This window comes from Sinocyclocheilus rhinocerous, unplaced genomic scaffold (genome assembly GCF_001515625.1).
Source record: "Sinocyclocheilus rhinocerous isolate Xijiao unplaced genomic scaffold, SAMN03320098_v1.1 scaffold950, whole genome shotgun sequence".
Taxonomy (NCBI): Eukaryota; Metazoa; Chordata; class Actinopteri; order Cypriniformes; family Cyprinidae; genus Sinocyclocheilus; species Sinocyclocheilus rhinocerous.
Window position 1 is genome coordinate 442239 of NW_015637169.1, and position 15541 is coordinate 457779.

At 38.4% G+C, this 15541-nt stretch overlaps 2 protein-coding genes across 4 annotated transcripts in view; one reads left to right on the forward strand and one right to left on the reverse strand.

Annotated features, from left to right (window-relative positions):
- The window catches only part of LOC107748795 (mitochondrial dynamics protein MID51), a 19467-nt gene extending 14314 nt beyond the window's left edge, over positions 1-5153 (reverse strand). For both annotated transcript variants that reach the window (XM_016563751.1, XM_016563750.1), the window contains exon 1: positions 5056-5153. The gene's annotated coding sequence lies outside the window, so the exon portion shown is untranslated. The remainder of the gene's footprint in view (positions 1-5055) is intronic.
- On the forward strand, positions 3298-13230 carry LOC107748794 (uncharacterized). Of its 2 annotated transcripts, none has more exons than XM_016563748.1 (4): positions 3298-3564; positions 7829-8276; positions 8402-8800; positions 9231-13230. In XM_016563748.1, the coding sequence occupies exons 2-4, from the start codon at positions 7830-7832 to the stop codon at positions 13107-13109; spliced, it is 4725 nt and encodes a 1574-aa protein (XP_016419234.1). In that variant the 5' UTR covers positions 3298-3564; position 7829; the 3' UTR covers positions 13110-13230. The 2 variants fall into 2 exon arrangements, with proteins under 2 accessions (XP_016419234.1, XP_016419235.1); XM_016563749.1 differs by lacking the exon at positions 3298-3564 and adding an exon at positions 6314-6347.
- The last annotated feature ends 2311 nt before the right edge of the window (positions 13231-15541 follow it).

Genomic DNA, 15541 nt, shown 5'->3' on the forward strand with positions numbered 1-15541 from the left:
CATGTCGGCGCACGTGATTAACCGCTCAAGTGTGACACGCTCTGTGAAGGACCATAAATATAGCGCTAAGCGCCATTCACACAGAATGCGCTTTTGTGTTGACAAAGATGCGACGCGGGCAGTGGAATAGGAAAAACATGCTAGAAGATGGGAGTGAACTTTTTTTAACTTGAGCGCCGCGTTTTTAGAAAGCCGTTTCATGCATGAGATGCTGCAAGAGACGTGAGCGCAACAGTCAAACACATCCATGTTTACATAGAAAAAACAATGCAAAAGCTGCGCAATCGAATAAAAAAAACCTGTAAAGAACTACTACTGTATGTCTGATATTTCATGTTTGCATCATGGTGACAGGCTGAAAGCTGCTGTTGTTTTTACAGAACATTTATAGTTAGTCTGTTATGCCTTCAGTCATTTTGAATTTGAATTACCTTCACTTTTGAGATTTTTTAAAAAACATTTTCCTTGTATTATTTCTGAACACATAATATGTATAAGACAAGTTTGTACAATATGTAGTTGTAGTTCATGCATTTTTTCTGCAATGATATTTAACAAGTGATTTGTTTAACATTTACATCATGTTGACAACTTCATGTGTGCTGCACTTGGAATAAAATTTTCTTTAACTAGAGGGTTAATAAAGAAAAAGTTACTTGAATCATGTTGTAGTTACATTTTCAAGTTGACTAGTTAAAAATCTTAAAAAATCGAGAATCAGTCAAACGTTCTGCAAAAATCGAGATTAAATTTTTTTTGCCAAATCGCCCAGCCCAAGTATGAGGCAATCAGGTTCCACAAATGGTTTGACTTAGCATAACTTGTAGGGTTTTTCAGAGAAAGAGGAAGTAAAGCTTAAAAGAAAGATTCAAACAAATAAGCACATGAGGATTCATTTAAAAATAGAGACGAAAAGCAGAACAAACTTCATAGTTACGGACATACAGCATGAAAAGGACAGGCAAAATGGAAAAACATGAAGCCCTGTTAGCTTGAAATGCAACAGGCTATTCTTTGGAGGAAACTGTGAAATTTGTGGATGTTTGGGAGAATATATATGGTGGTTTGGCTGGACAATTAATCGAAAAGAAATCCAAACTGTAATTCAGAACCTCTAACTGATGTAATCGTCCCATGTCAATTATTTATTTATTTATTTTTAATCCTGTTAATACTTTCCCCATACTACCGTGTGTATGCGGCACTAGACGAACGTGTATGACCATTGCGCTTGTGTCTTTTACAGCGTCTTGAAAGTGAGGCCTTTGATGAAAACGGATGAACAATTAAACCATAAAAAGGAAAAGGAATTATCTGGTCAATAGTAACTGTTGCTAAAGTGCTGATGGAAAATGGTGATAGAGAACAAATAATGTCACCAAGAGTTGATTTTCCCAGGCGAGGTGAAAGTGAGGAGAAAAATGGAAATACGAGATGCCAGTTTGGACAAACTGACGAAGAAAGAACGTTGGCTGAACAGAATAACAGAAAAGGTTGGCAGGGTGTCACGTGTGCCTATAGACTTCTGGAAGGGGGAAAGCCCTCAGAAAGAGAAAGGTGCAAAGTCTACATAACGAAAACCTATTATAGAAGGAGAAACAGAATATCTACAAGCACACAGACTGGCCCTGATAGACAAGGTAATCGTGAATTTAACCACAACATCAGAACCTGAAATACTCGCCTGTGCAGTTGAAATGGAACTGGCTGGGGAATAAAGTGCAGGATTATTCCTGAGTCAGACATGGCCGTTGAAAAATGGGATGGAGGGGAAAAACAAGAAAATTTGTCAAGAAAATTGAAGAAATGGAAAGGACCATGTTTGCTAAAACCCATATTAATAGTAATATTGGTAACAGTCACCGTAACACTAGTAGGGATATGGCCAATAGTTGAATTAGCTACCCAACTGATTACAGTGGACCAAATTTACGTACATGAAGTCGCAAATTGTATTATAGTAGACAGGGCCATCCTTTGGAATGCAAAGATTTGGCACTAAAATGATATTAAGAGATACAGTCCTTAGGGAAGATGTACTGAGAGGGAAGATGTATTGAGTCCAAAAAAGTGAAAAATATGAATGAAAGAGTACATGAATGTTACTGAGAAAATGAAGATAATGACACAAGGTCAAGTTTTCAGTGAATTTATGAAGTTTAACAAAAAGACCAATGAGGTTTACATGCAAATGAGAATGAGAGAGTAATAAATGTGTTAGATTGAACCAGGAAAATGGCAAGAAAGGGGTGTTTTAGATATTGATATTGCTATTTACCTGTTTCAATGTTATATTATTTGCTTGATTTTAAGTTAGTGCCATATGCTTTAGTATAAAAATGCTTGAATGTTTTGGAAAGTACTTGCAATACTTCCTTAGTTTATACTTTAAAGCTGACATAACACACAGTTTCTTTCAGTTTCTCATGTTACTCAAGTTAATCCCTATAGAGTATTATCGCATCCTTCATATATCCGAAGAATCTTTAGTTTTATCAGATTTATTAAGGACAGATACAGCTGTACAAAAAAAAAGTCAAGCTCCTGGAGGCGTGCTGTGGGCAGAGCTAAAGATTCACGAGCACACAAAGCTTTTGCTTAGCAATCGTTTTCAAGCTGTGACACTGACGTAAATAAAACAGGAACAAAAACTTCATTGACCCCAACAACTTCTGTTACCCGAAATGAAACACGTTGATGGGCGAGCTCGTTCTCGCTCTGGGGGTGCGTTTCCCGAAAGCAACTATGGTCGCAAGTTCCGTCGTTACAAATAGAATTCAATGGAACTTTCGACCATAGTTAATTAACGATGCTTTCGGGAAACGCATACCTGGTTGATGTGAGCACCCGAAACTTATACAAACCCTGAAGCAGTGTCTTTGCCACAGAAATACTCCGTCATACGTCCAACTCGTTTTTTGAGACTTTGGTCATGTTTAGCATGAAAATCCAACTCCTTAGCAGCATAAATAAGTCAGAATGCATTAAAAAGCACTAGACATCCCCTTTAAGATAGGATGAATAAGCAAAGGTTGTGAAAGTTAGGATTCTGAGTTTGATGCTCTGTAAACAACCACATGAAGACTCAGTGGTGAAGAGAGCATGTTGCAACATCAAGCAGTGATGAAACAGATGAAAACTGCATTGAAGAAGAGGAAGAGTGCTATATGAAGACGCAAGTGGCATAGGAATGACATCCGCCTTATTAGATGTATCATACATTGATATGTAATTGGAGTTCCCCAAAAAGTTGTATAAAAGGTCTGAGGAGTAAACCACTCTTCAGATGCTGCTTGCATTAAGCGTGAAGGACACCTGATACCCTATCGAGGGACACCTTACAGCATCTCCAGTATTGCTGTTTAGAGTTTGATTATAGAACTCATAACTTGGCTGATTTTAGTTTTTATTTTTGCATTAACTGCTTTGTATGGTAACCAATAAAATAAGAGATTTAATTGCCTCCCGTGAGACTTTACTTATAACTACAAACTGATCCTCAAAAAAGAACAACCACAAGAGAATCTTCTACATCATTCCTGAAGGACTTCAAACTGTGAGCAGGTGAGTACTTCATGGCAGGGCTGGGCCATATGGCCAAAAAATGATCACAATCAAATATTTCATATCAGTTCATACTGATAATTATCACAATCAATTTTAAATCTTTAGGCACATTTTTGCTCCCAAGCGAAAACCAGACAGCTAATTGTAGTTTTAAACTACTCTTTATGGCCAGAACATGACAAACACAGCACGTTTTTGAATTCTTTACACTTTTCCAGTCATTTTTCCTAAACAAAATAAATAACAGAAAAATGTATTTCTTAGTTTCTGCATGTTCTAATAAGTGATATTGTTTCAAATCATGAAACAGGTTTGTGTTGCCTGACTTTGATGACTTGTATCTTCAGCACAGTTGCAGTGCAGGCTGCAATATTAATAATAATATACATATATATATTTATACACACATACATACATATACATATATATATATATATATACATACATATATATATATATATATATATATATATATATATAATCTCTTAGAAATGCACATTTGACAGTAGTAGTTAGGAGTTAGGATGCAGATGTAAATTTGTTCATTATCAAAAACAGTAACATCTGTAAAAAAAAATTGTAACAACCTCATTTTTATAAGGTGAAATGTAATTATTCTGACTGTTTTTTGAGTTTTATTAAAATTACCCATTGTTCTTCCATAGTAGCATACATCTAGACATTGATAACCACAGTTAAAAACACAAAAATAGCACCTCAATACCATGGTAAAAATGTAACTATAACTGTTTCATTCCGCTTGCGGCGCATAAATATTATATCGAACATTTACTCTTGTTATCGTTTTATAGAGGAGAATTATATCACGATAATAGCCCTACTTCATGGTATCATCAAGCCCTACTTAGGCTTGATTTGACTATCCTTACCCTACCTGAATAATCATAGGGTTAACGGTGTACGATAAAAGGACACATCAAACAACGCCTTTCATAACGGTGTACGATAAAAGGACACATCAAACAACGCCTTTCAAAACAAACACATAAAACCAGCCCACGTGCGACTTCTTGACCACATTCTCAGTCTTTTGACCCTGTAATTACACGCAATGACACCGCACTTGTTATTCTCATTATTAACGTTGGGAATTTTACATCGTTTAAAAAAATGCCTTAACGTTACTTGATAACTGAAGAAACAAAATAGGATTGTGAACGATTGCCTTTATAACCACTGCGACAGATTTACAGCCTGTTCCACAGTTAATATTTAGTATTATCAGGTAAACAAAAACAAATATATACGTTGGTACATTAATCACTACGATCTCAGTTCAGGCGAATGTGAAATATGAAAATGAGACGTTCATAAACAGAGCTGCAGTTATTTGCATTCTACCGTTAGCTAGCCTCATCTCCAATGACCTTCTTTATCTGTGTAAACATACCAATAATCGCAACCTCTGCGGTCTCATATATTTCATAAACTCATATTCGGAGCCGATAAAAAAAAACTTCAACTCACGTTTGAAATAGACAGAAGTAAATGTTTGGCTTGTCAAATGTGGAGGGAAATCAGTCTCCAGTGCGGGTCGACCAATGCCGCTCCGGAAGAAGATGTAACTAGACTAGACTTGTACTTTACTTCCGGGGTTATTGGAAGACGGGTTTTTTTTGTGTGTGTGTGGAAGTAGTTTGTTACTAGGGCTGTTACCAAAAACCGAGAGCTATCTAGTTAGCACTTTAAGTGATTTTTTTTAAGAATACTTTCAAAATGCATTTTATGTACTTCAAAATAAACTATAAACCTCTGTTATGAAAATAGCAATTACTGATATAAACAAACACAAGCACACACAGATAGATGCATGATGAGGACATGTGGTCAGCCTGAATAAGTCACAGTTAAACATTGTTCATATAACAAAGATGTCTGATAACAAAAAGCACCTTCCTCACGTGAGACGCACAAACTCAGTGCGTTCTTTGTTCAGCTAGCAACAGACACACACACATGACAAAAATCATCGCCACACAGTACGTCACATGACATTTTTTAGGTGTCCATGTCTGCTACGGAACTCTTCATCCTTCTTCCACCATCTGATGTCTTTTAGTGAGATAATGACACTTCAATGTTGTTTACAGGAAACCCGATTACAGTGAGCACAAGTAACCCAAATGTCCAGATTATGTTAGTGTCATACTATGACATCCTAAAACTGATGAATGAGTTTATAAAGCAATACTGAGCTAATTTAACTTCAAGCCTAAATTCACAGTACAAGGAAATAATTCACATGTTGCGTGTCATTCTGAAAGAAGAAGGTGAATGCAGAAAGGACATGATGTTTGTGGGACATCGGTTATAATCTCGCTGTTTCTGTTTCTGAATGAGAGAACAAGCCATTATTAAACACGTTATTAAACATGTTATTAGCGCACACTAGTAAGGATCAAATGCAGCTTGCACACAGACAATCTAGAAAGCTCAATTTATATAGACTATAATAAGAAGCTTCTGCAGGCGTTAATGTTCAGAATAAAACTGTAGTATCAGAAATGGTGTTCAGTTGTAGAAACTATAAATGAGACTGACCATTTACTGTATATAAAGAAAAGGAATGTCAGTGTGACAATCTGTCCTGTTTTACGGTCCACTTCTATTGGGAGATAGGAAATTAAATTCCTTAATTGGAATCACTAGGTTCAGATTACAGCCCTCTTGCTTGTTCACTGCAACAAAAGCTTGTTGCACTCTTGCTCTCATTGCATTGACAAGTCGACGTATACTTTGGGAGTCTTTACTGCCCTGAGGTGAGTTGAATGTTTCTATATTGCGTTTTACTTAATGTTTCTGCTCTGACATTAAATTATGCAAGTTTGTTGACAAACCTTAAATAATTTTACACTGAAAATAAGAAAATATAAGAAATCACATGAGCAAATTGCGTGGGATTAAAATCAAGAAATAAAAAAGTAAGTGTAAAGAATTAGTGCAAACCCAACTTTAACCCACTAGCCATGTGCATTGGTTTGTAGTTCTAAATTTAAAAAAATAATAATAATATATATATATATACACTGAACAATATATATATGCACACACACACACACACATTCTATTTATTATTAATTCTGAACATTTAAAAATCAAATTAGATATAGTGTGTGTTAAATCAATAAATTAATGGTAGTTGGAAGCTAATTGATTTGACCTCTTATGGTCAACTTATGGGTTATGATCATGAATTTACTTGTTTATTTCTTTAAATGTTTCCTAAAATATAGTTGCTTTTACGTTTGCATTACATCCTCCTTGTAAGTTACTTGCAATGTACAACTTAATTTTTTTCAAGATCAGTGGGATTTATTTATTTATTTAGTACAGCCTCAAAACATTTAACAAAATAAAAATACATACATTCAACAATTTATACAAATATGTTGGCTTCATTTGTGACTGAAAAATGTAACTCATGCATTAGAATGTCAAATCTATATGTAAAAGTTCTTTGCTGTTGGTCTTAGCTGATTTAAGTTGGTCGCACAGCATGGTCAAGCTGGTTTAAGCTGTTTTAAGCAGGATAATGCAATATTTTGCAGGCAATTACTATTATAGGAATATTATGTTAGGCAAGGGCAAATTTGTCTAATAATAATGAATTTACTTGTAATTGTACTTATTTGGGTGTTGCTCCTATTTAATGTGAATGAATTCAGTAGTAATCAATGACAGCACATGATCAAGGTCGCCTACAGTGAACTTCCATGTCACCAGGGAGCATAAATGGAAAAAAGAAAGACAGCATTACAAGAGTTACAAAAAGAGACACAGTGTGATTAAATCAGGCAAAATCAAATTATACAACTAGGGACATGCAGCATGAGACATATTCCCATGACAACTGGCTATACAAACAGCATGCTATACTCATTATGGCCACAAGGTCAAAAAGTAATTTTGAGTATGTGCACCTTTGGAATGTGTAAAGGTTGTCAAATCATTGTGTATGTTAAAAATGCTGATCAAAATGGTATTTGTATGCCTTTGAAACATGCTTGTAGAGTCAAACTACATTTCCAAGCCACACTGAGACTTTTGTGCTAGAAATAAGCCACTTTATGGAGCCACGTAATTAAATTATTGAATTACACATGACAAAAAAAGTCATGTGTCACATGTACCCTGAGAAAACTCACTATGTGTAATCATTCAAACATGGACTTAATTTAAATCACATAACACAACTGTATCATGTGGTCTAAAGTTTTATGTTTCGTCCTTTACTCTACAGGATGGCGCTACCTGATTATCCTATTCCAGAACTGGATGTCACGCTCCAGGAGACTAGCCGCGTGCTTCAGCTCACCTTAAATCCTGACCAATACCAACTCTATAAAACTGCCCTTCTTCAGCAGAAAGATGCACTCCAGGAAGTCCAAGAGCAGCTGAAAAAACACATCTCTGGACGTGAGAACTGGGTGACTGAGGAATTCAAAAAGTGGCTGCTCTCCTGCTACGATCCCCTGCCCAATTCCACTGCTGTTCCTTCTGTCCTGCCCTCCTCTAAGCTGAAGGGGGAGTTTGCACAGATAGAGCGAGCTACAGCCCTGCTTTGGGCAGCTGCTAAGCTGTACAGTGAACCACGGCTGGTAGAAGGGGATATACCAACTGAGCGAACACAACAGTCGCAGGTTTTTGCGGCTAGTCGCCTACCAGGCAAGAGCCAGGATGAGCTAAAGGTAAAGCTTTGGTTCCATTCTTTTTTTTTACATCTAACTTCCAATTTTAAGATTCTTTAGCAAAGTAATTTTTAGAAATGCTGACTCAATCTGAATGACATACTTTCTTGGTCTTAATGTTCCAGACATACCAAGACAGCCTTCACGCCATATTGACCTGTCGAGGGGGTATATTTCCGATTCAAATTTTATGGCAACCAAGTTCAGGAGAATCTCTTTCTCCTTTACCTCTCAATGACATCTATGCCCAACTGGTGCATGCAATGAGTCACCCAGCAGCAGCCCCTGAACAAGACCCGTCCACTATTTGTGGTCTGTCTTCTCTTCATCGCCAAGCCTGGCATTCTGTGAGAATGGAAATCTTAAATGCAGGGGGAGAAGCAGCAGTTTCTCTTGAAATGATGGAGAGTGCCATTCTGGCTGTTTCCCTGGAAGACAACCCAGCACCGGCTGATCTTGCAAATATGCTCAATGCTGTCCGGCTAGGAGAGAACGATGGCAGATGTTTGAGATACTATGATAAAGTATGTAAAAACAAATTAGGATGCTTATAATTACCACTTTATAATTAGTACTGTGTAGCAGGAAACTTACGTTCCCATGCTAGTCAGAGTTTTGCAAGATTCTGAATTGAAGAATTCAGGCCTATAAACCATGAAACTGCAAAGCTTTTTTAAAATAAAAAAAATCATATTAATTACTTTGCATTTCAAAATATTTTAACTCTAATTCTTACATTCAAATTTTGCAACATGTTTGCAAACTAAAATTCCATTGAAATTCAAAAACTATACTGGAATTTATAGGCATTCTCGATTCGGTTCTGAATGATGCACAAACTGTGATGATTTCTTTAACATGTAATTATTATTAATGCTAAATCAAACTCAGCTGTCTGTAATGTTTAGATATGAATGGCAGAATGGCATGACTATTTACCATCTTCATCAACAGGTGGTGAACTTGGTGGTTTTTAAAGATGGCCAAGCAGGCATGTTGTTCGAACATAGTGCCCTGGATGGAATGGTAGCTGGACTTGTCGTTGAACACCTGTGGCAGCTCTCAGAATCAGAAAACAGAGAAGAGATAAGCACCCAAAACAATGGTTTAGCTCCACCCTCAAACACTGGTTCCCTTCATCCTAAACCTCTGAAAATGCCACTGGACGGCATAACTATGCCGAATCAGTCTCTTTCTAGCCTTCAACAAGACAGCCAGTTTGTCATGACTTTTGAAGTTTCATCTTACCCAGATGTCTTCACCACCTTAAGGGGCCACAGAGGTTTATATGATGCATGGATTAATTTCACTTTGCAGCTATCCTTGAGGCAAACACTTGGGGATGCAGCTACTAGCCTTATCATGGTGACACCTACTCACATGCGTCACTTCAAACATGGCCGCTGTGATCCCACATACTCCACAACTGTGAGATCTCACCAACTTGTTACAGCACTGGCATCCTGCATTGGCCCAGACAAGGTTCCCCGGTACACAAATGAGCTTTTCCGGCTCTTTCACCTTGCCTTTTTAGAGCACAAAAACCTCATTAAAGCCACAAAACTTGGCCTTGGTGTGGGGCCTCATCTGGCAGCTCTGCGCAAATCTATGTCTCAAGATAACCCACTCAAAAACTTTCTTGTCCCTTTTGGATGCCCTTCAATTTACTTGACTGGATCAGATCTGATGGAGGGAGTTGAGTGTGCTGTAGGTAACGTGTATGCTACAGACCAACTGGCAGTCACATATCTAGGCAGGAAGGACAAAGTACGTCTAGTGCTGAATGGGAAGGGTACTTTCGCCAACATCCTGGGAAATCTCAAAGAAAGACTTGAGCTCAATCTAAAACTAGTAATGCTTCTGGCACTAAGGTATGCCATTGCTGGGCAGATGGGAGCCATTGAATGTCTCCTGCAAGACAATGAAGAAAAACTAGTAAATGGATCTTCAGCGGATGATGCAGTCAAAGCTGTACAGCAGAAAGGACACAGCAAAACCATGAAGCCAGATTTCACTTTAGTGATTCATGGCGGGGCAGGAGAGGAAATGATGTTGAATGAAAAGGTGATTGGAACCATCGAATTTGCCCTTCAAACAGCTCTAACTCTTGGAGCACAAGTTCTTTTTCAGGGAGGCAGTAGTCTGGATGCAGTACAAAGAAGTGTAGCTGCATTGGAGGACTGTTTCTTGTTTAATGCTGGCAAGGGATCAGTATATAACAGAGATGGGGAGCATGAAATGGAAGCCACCATTGTGGATGGACATGGAAAGAACTGTGGATCCGTGGCTTGCCTGCGAAAAGTGAAAAACCCAATAAAAGCAGCCCGATGTGTTATGGAAAAGAGTGTGCACTCATTACTGATTGGAGAAGGTGCAGAAGAGTTTCTAGACAGTCTTAGAGAGAAAGAAACTACACTGAAATCAGAGTACTTTGACACTGACACAAGATACAAGGAGTTGCTAATGAAGTCAGGTGATGGCAAGAATAACCATCCTCAAACCGTAGGTGCAGTTGCACTGGATAAGTGGGGCAAGTTAGCAGCAGCCACATCTACCGGAGGTTTAGTTGGCAAGTGGAAAGGCAGAGTTGGTGACACTGCTATAGTGGGGGCAGGAATATATGCTGATGAGAAACTTGCCGTGACATGCTCTGGTGATGGTGATGCTTTCTTACGCCAGTCAGTTGCTCATAAAGTAGCCAGCTTATACAACCTTAAAGGTTACAGTCTCAGACAGGCTTGTCGGGAAGTTATCCATAATGATCTGGAGGAAAAGTGTGCAGGAATTATTGCTGTGGACCATCAAGGTGAGGCCGTTATTGAAACCAACGCTGGGGTCATGTTTGTTGGTTCAATGGTCAACGGCATTCCTCGAACTGAAGTTTTGAGACCTATGAAGGGGTTTTCGAATGTGATTTGGGAGACTAATGAATTGGTAGCTCACCTACAACTTAATCCTTTGACCCCAGGAGCCACTATTCTCACTCGAAAAACCATTAATGGACCTAGAAGCATCTTTCAGTTAGTGTTATCTGACTACGTAGCAATGATGCAGGGGGCAAGGACTGTTGCCAATCTACTTTGCGAGAAACTTGGTGTGCATCGCTGTGCCCTTGTGTCCATGCCAGAATTCGACAAGCCAGCTTACATCAAAGTCTTGCCTCTCCATGGCTTAGAACCAAACTGGAAGCCTCAGCTCGCTGAGGAAATGGAGTTCAATCCTTATGACCCTGGATACTGTAGCTCCAAAAGTGGTCCACGATGTGAAGATATACATCTTGACCAGGTGCAGGCAAAGATTCGCTCTCGATTCCCAACACCCAATGCCCCTTCTTGCTTTGACTTCCATGGGGATCCCTCTGATGGTGGCCTTTTCCCCCGCATTATCCGTGGTGAAGAGCAACAGTGGCGTGTCTGGGAAGAAAAAGAACATGTAGCCTTCCTTACTCCTTTTCCAAATACACCAGGCTTTACAGTTCTAGTGCCAAGAAAACCTCTTACCAGTGACATCTTCCGTCTGAACGAGAGTGACTATACAGCACTAATTGTGGCCACAAGAAAGGTTGCTCACCTTTTGCAAGAAGGAATGAATGCCCATGGTGTAGCTCTCATGTTTGAAGGCTTTGAAATTGATTATGCCCATGCCAAACTGATCCCATTAGTTCCTCAGCCTAATGCCATTAAACCCCCAGCCGTGGCTTCTCAGTTCTGCCCAACTTATACAGGATATGTAACATCGGCAGATGGCCCCCCAGCTAGCAAAGAGGACCTTACAGAGATCCACACCAAGATCACAAAGACTACTCCCCCTCAGTCCTGGAAAGACCCCCAGACTCACGCTGCATCAGCCATTAGGAGCAAATGGTATCGTGACCTCTTTCAAATCCAAAACACCCTGTTTCATAGCACAGTAGAGTACTTCAACAACAAATGCAAGTATGCTTATGCACTGACACCTATCACAACTGACACAATCTCCTCTCCAATGGGTCTGGGGTCCGATTCTGAGCCTGTGCTTGTCAACATACTGGACCAAGATGTATATCTTGCGGACTCTATGCAGTTTGTTTTAGAGTACTTCATGAGGTTTCACGAAGGTCTTCCTGGGGCTTACTACGTGTCACCCAGTTTCAGAGGGGAAGATCCTGATGCTACACATCTCAACCAGTTCTACCATGTGGAATGCGAGCTCCTGGGCGACATGAACGTTGCCATTAGTATAGCTGAAGGCTATGTTGCCCATTTGACTCAGGCAATGCTAAAGCAACATTCCAGCATTATCTTAAACACAGCTGGCACACTATCTCATGCCCAAGAACTACTGAAGAACTTAGAAAAACCCCTTCCAAGAGTAACCTTGGATCAAGCCATTCACATTATGCCTTCCTCTGATTGCCTTGAATGGGTTCAGGAGGGACAACCGCAGTTTGGCAGGAAGCTAACTCGAAATGGAGAAAAAGTTCTAATTGAAAAGTATGGAGGTGCTGTTTGGCTGACAGAAATGGACCATCTTGGCGTGCCCTTCTACCAAGCATATGTTGAAGGCTCGGGCAGGAGCAAAGCCAAGGCAGCTGACCTTCTCTTGGGGTTAGGGGAGACAGTAGGGCTTGGGGAACGTCATTCTACACCTGAAATGGTTCAAGAGGCCTTACAGCACCATGCTGTACCAGAGGACTCATACAAATGGTACATCAACATGCGCCAAGTCATCCCTCTTCTTACAAGCGGATGGGGTATGGGCACAGAGAGATACCTATGCTGGCTTCTGCAGCACAATGATGTCAGGGATATGCAAATCATACCCAGACTGAAAGCCAAAAAGTTCATGCCTTAAATGGTATATACTTGTCCTCAAATGTTATATCTTGTGCAAGAATTTTCTACAAACACAGGATACTCAGTAATTATATTAGCAGTTGTAGGGGTTATAGCTTGATATATAAAGCATAGAATAAATGGCAAATATACTCTCAAGAATTATAGCAAAAATAAGGATATGAAATTTGAAATCAAAGTTATTCTGTAACTACATTACATTTCAGATTGCTAAATGTTTAATTTTCTGAGAACAGAACATTTTATGTTTTTGAGCTGGGCTTGATTGACTGTTTGATTTATATAAACGCTGTGATTCTTTATCTTTTTATGTTTTTCTCTTTCCTTGTTTTGTTTAACACTTTCTTAAAATATCATATGAATGCATTACAAACTGGCTTGCTGATTTATAAAAAATGATTACAAAACTCTTTTATATCATTATTTCAAAGTATAATAATAAAATCCAGATAAATTGCCCTTTGTGTGTTTTGATTGTTTTATCATTAAACACTGAACTCATTAAACTCAATGTTCCCAAGAAGAAGCTTGTCATGGCCTTACAAAATATGTGATAAATTCAACTCTTGTCATGTAGCTGGACAAATATTTTAAATAAAAATATTTTAACTTTCAACTGGTGAACAAGAGAGCACATTAAACACTATAGTAATCAAATAGATGGTTAATTATGCTGACACCATAACAGAATGAAAACCACTAAACAGATAATGATCAAGATCAATGGGCAACAGATATGCCCTTCTGTCACAATAACTATTCAGGCTAAAACAGGATTAGAGCTGTGCTAAAACTTTCATTACAGACTATGTAATTTTATTGTCATAACCAACACTTACTCCCACAGAGCTGCATACCTTGTGACAACCTACTAAAAAGTCTCACAAACTGACAACAACACTTGGATAAAGAAAACAGTGCCTCTTTCTCCAACTTACACAAGTCACATAGAGGCAGTGTGTATAATATTTACTATAATATATACCGAACAAAAATTTCGGTCTCACTTTATATTAGATGGCCTTATTTACTTACATCTAAATTAATAATTTAATACAATGCACTTATTGTGTACATACATGTTTTTACATGTACCTATATTTAAAAAAATACCTGCATAATTAATTTCTGTAATTACATTTATAATTACACTGTTGACCCATCCCATACACCTTAACCCACTCACCTACCCATACTACCAAACCTGTCCCTAACCTTACCCGTATCCCACATCAACAGCAACAAAAGTGTTTTGAAATACAATATGAACAGAGTAAGTACATTGTGCTTATTTTTTATGTAAATACATAGTAATTAAGGTCATCTGATATAAAGTGGGAACAAAATTTCTGCTTCCAGATTATGCTATTGGGACATGACAGCTAAACTGAGATGAATCAAATTAATGAAACAGAGGGCTTTTGGAAAAGCTGAATCATATTATATGTCATATATTCATTAAAATGCAGACATTTAAGCAACTCTGTTCATTGATTTCAGAAACCTTGCACTATTTGCACCCATTAAAACATCACTTGCATGACTCATGCTCAATTATTTCCAACATTGATTACGTTTTTCTCATGTATGTCTTATGCATTTCTATACTGTTTAGGAAATAAGGATATTTTTGTTGGAATAGAGTAAAAAGTCACATCCATTCATGTATGTATCTGTCAAAAACGCATACAAACCTTTCCCCTATGCCTGTGCAATCATATCATATTAAAGGGGTCATATGATGCGATTTCAATTTTTCCTTTCTCTTTAGAGTGTTACAAGCTCTTGGTGCATAAAGAAGATATGTAAAGTTGCAAAGACTAAAGTCTCAAATCCAAAGAGATATTCTTTATAAAAGTTAAGAGTCAACCACGCCTACCTTAAACGGCTCGTTCCAACACGTCCCCACATGTCTACGTCACGATGTGGTAAGATTTGCATAACACCACCGAAATGTTCACGCAAAGAAAGAAGGCATAACTTTTATTCTCACTAAAGTAACTCTGACGTCATCAATATCATTTATTTTCTTTGCACCCCCACATATTGGTCTAGCCCCCTCTTAGCACCGGTAGAAAAAAAATTCTGGCGCCGTGCCTGGGTTTTAATGTTTTTGTCTCGTCACTCCGGCCGGGACACGCCATCACAATATGGTAAGGGGCGTAACATTTCCGTCACACGCTTGAGGTATTCGGCCAATCACAACGCACTGGATAGCTGGCCAATCAGAGCACACCTCGCTTTTTTAGAACGATGAGCTTTGTAAAAATCGACGCGTTTCAGAAAGGCGGGGCATAGAGGAGAAACAATAATGTACAGTATGTGGAAAATAATGTGTTTTTGTAACCTTAAACCGCATAAACACATTCATTACACCAAATACACAAAATAATGTTCTTTTTAGCAACATCATATGACCCCTTTAAAAGA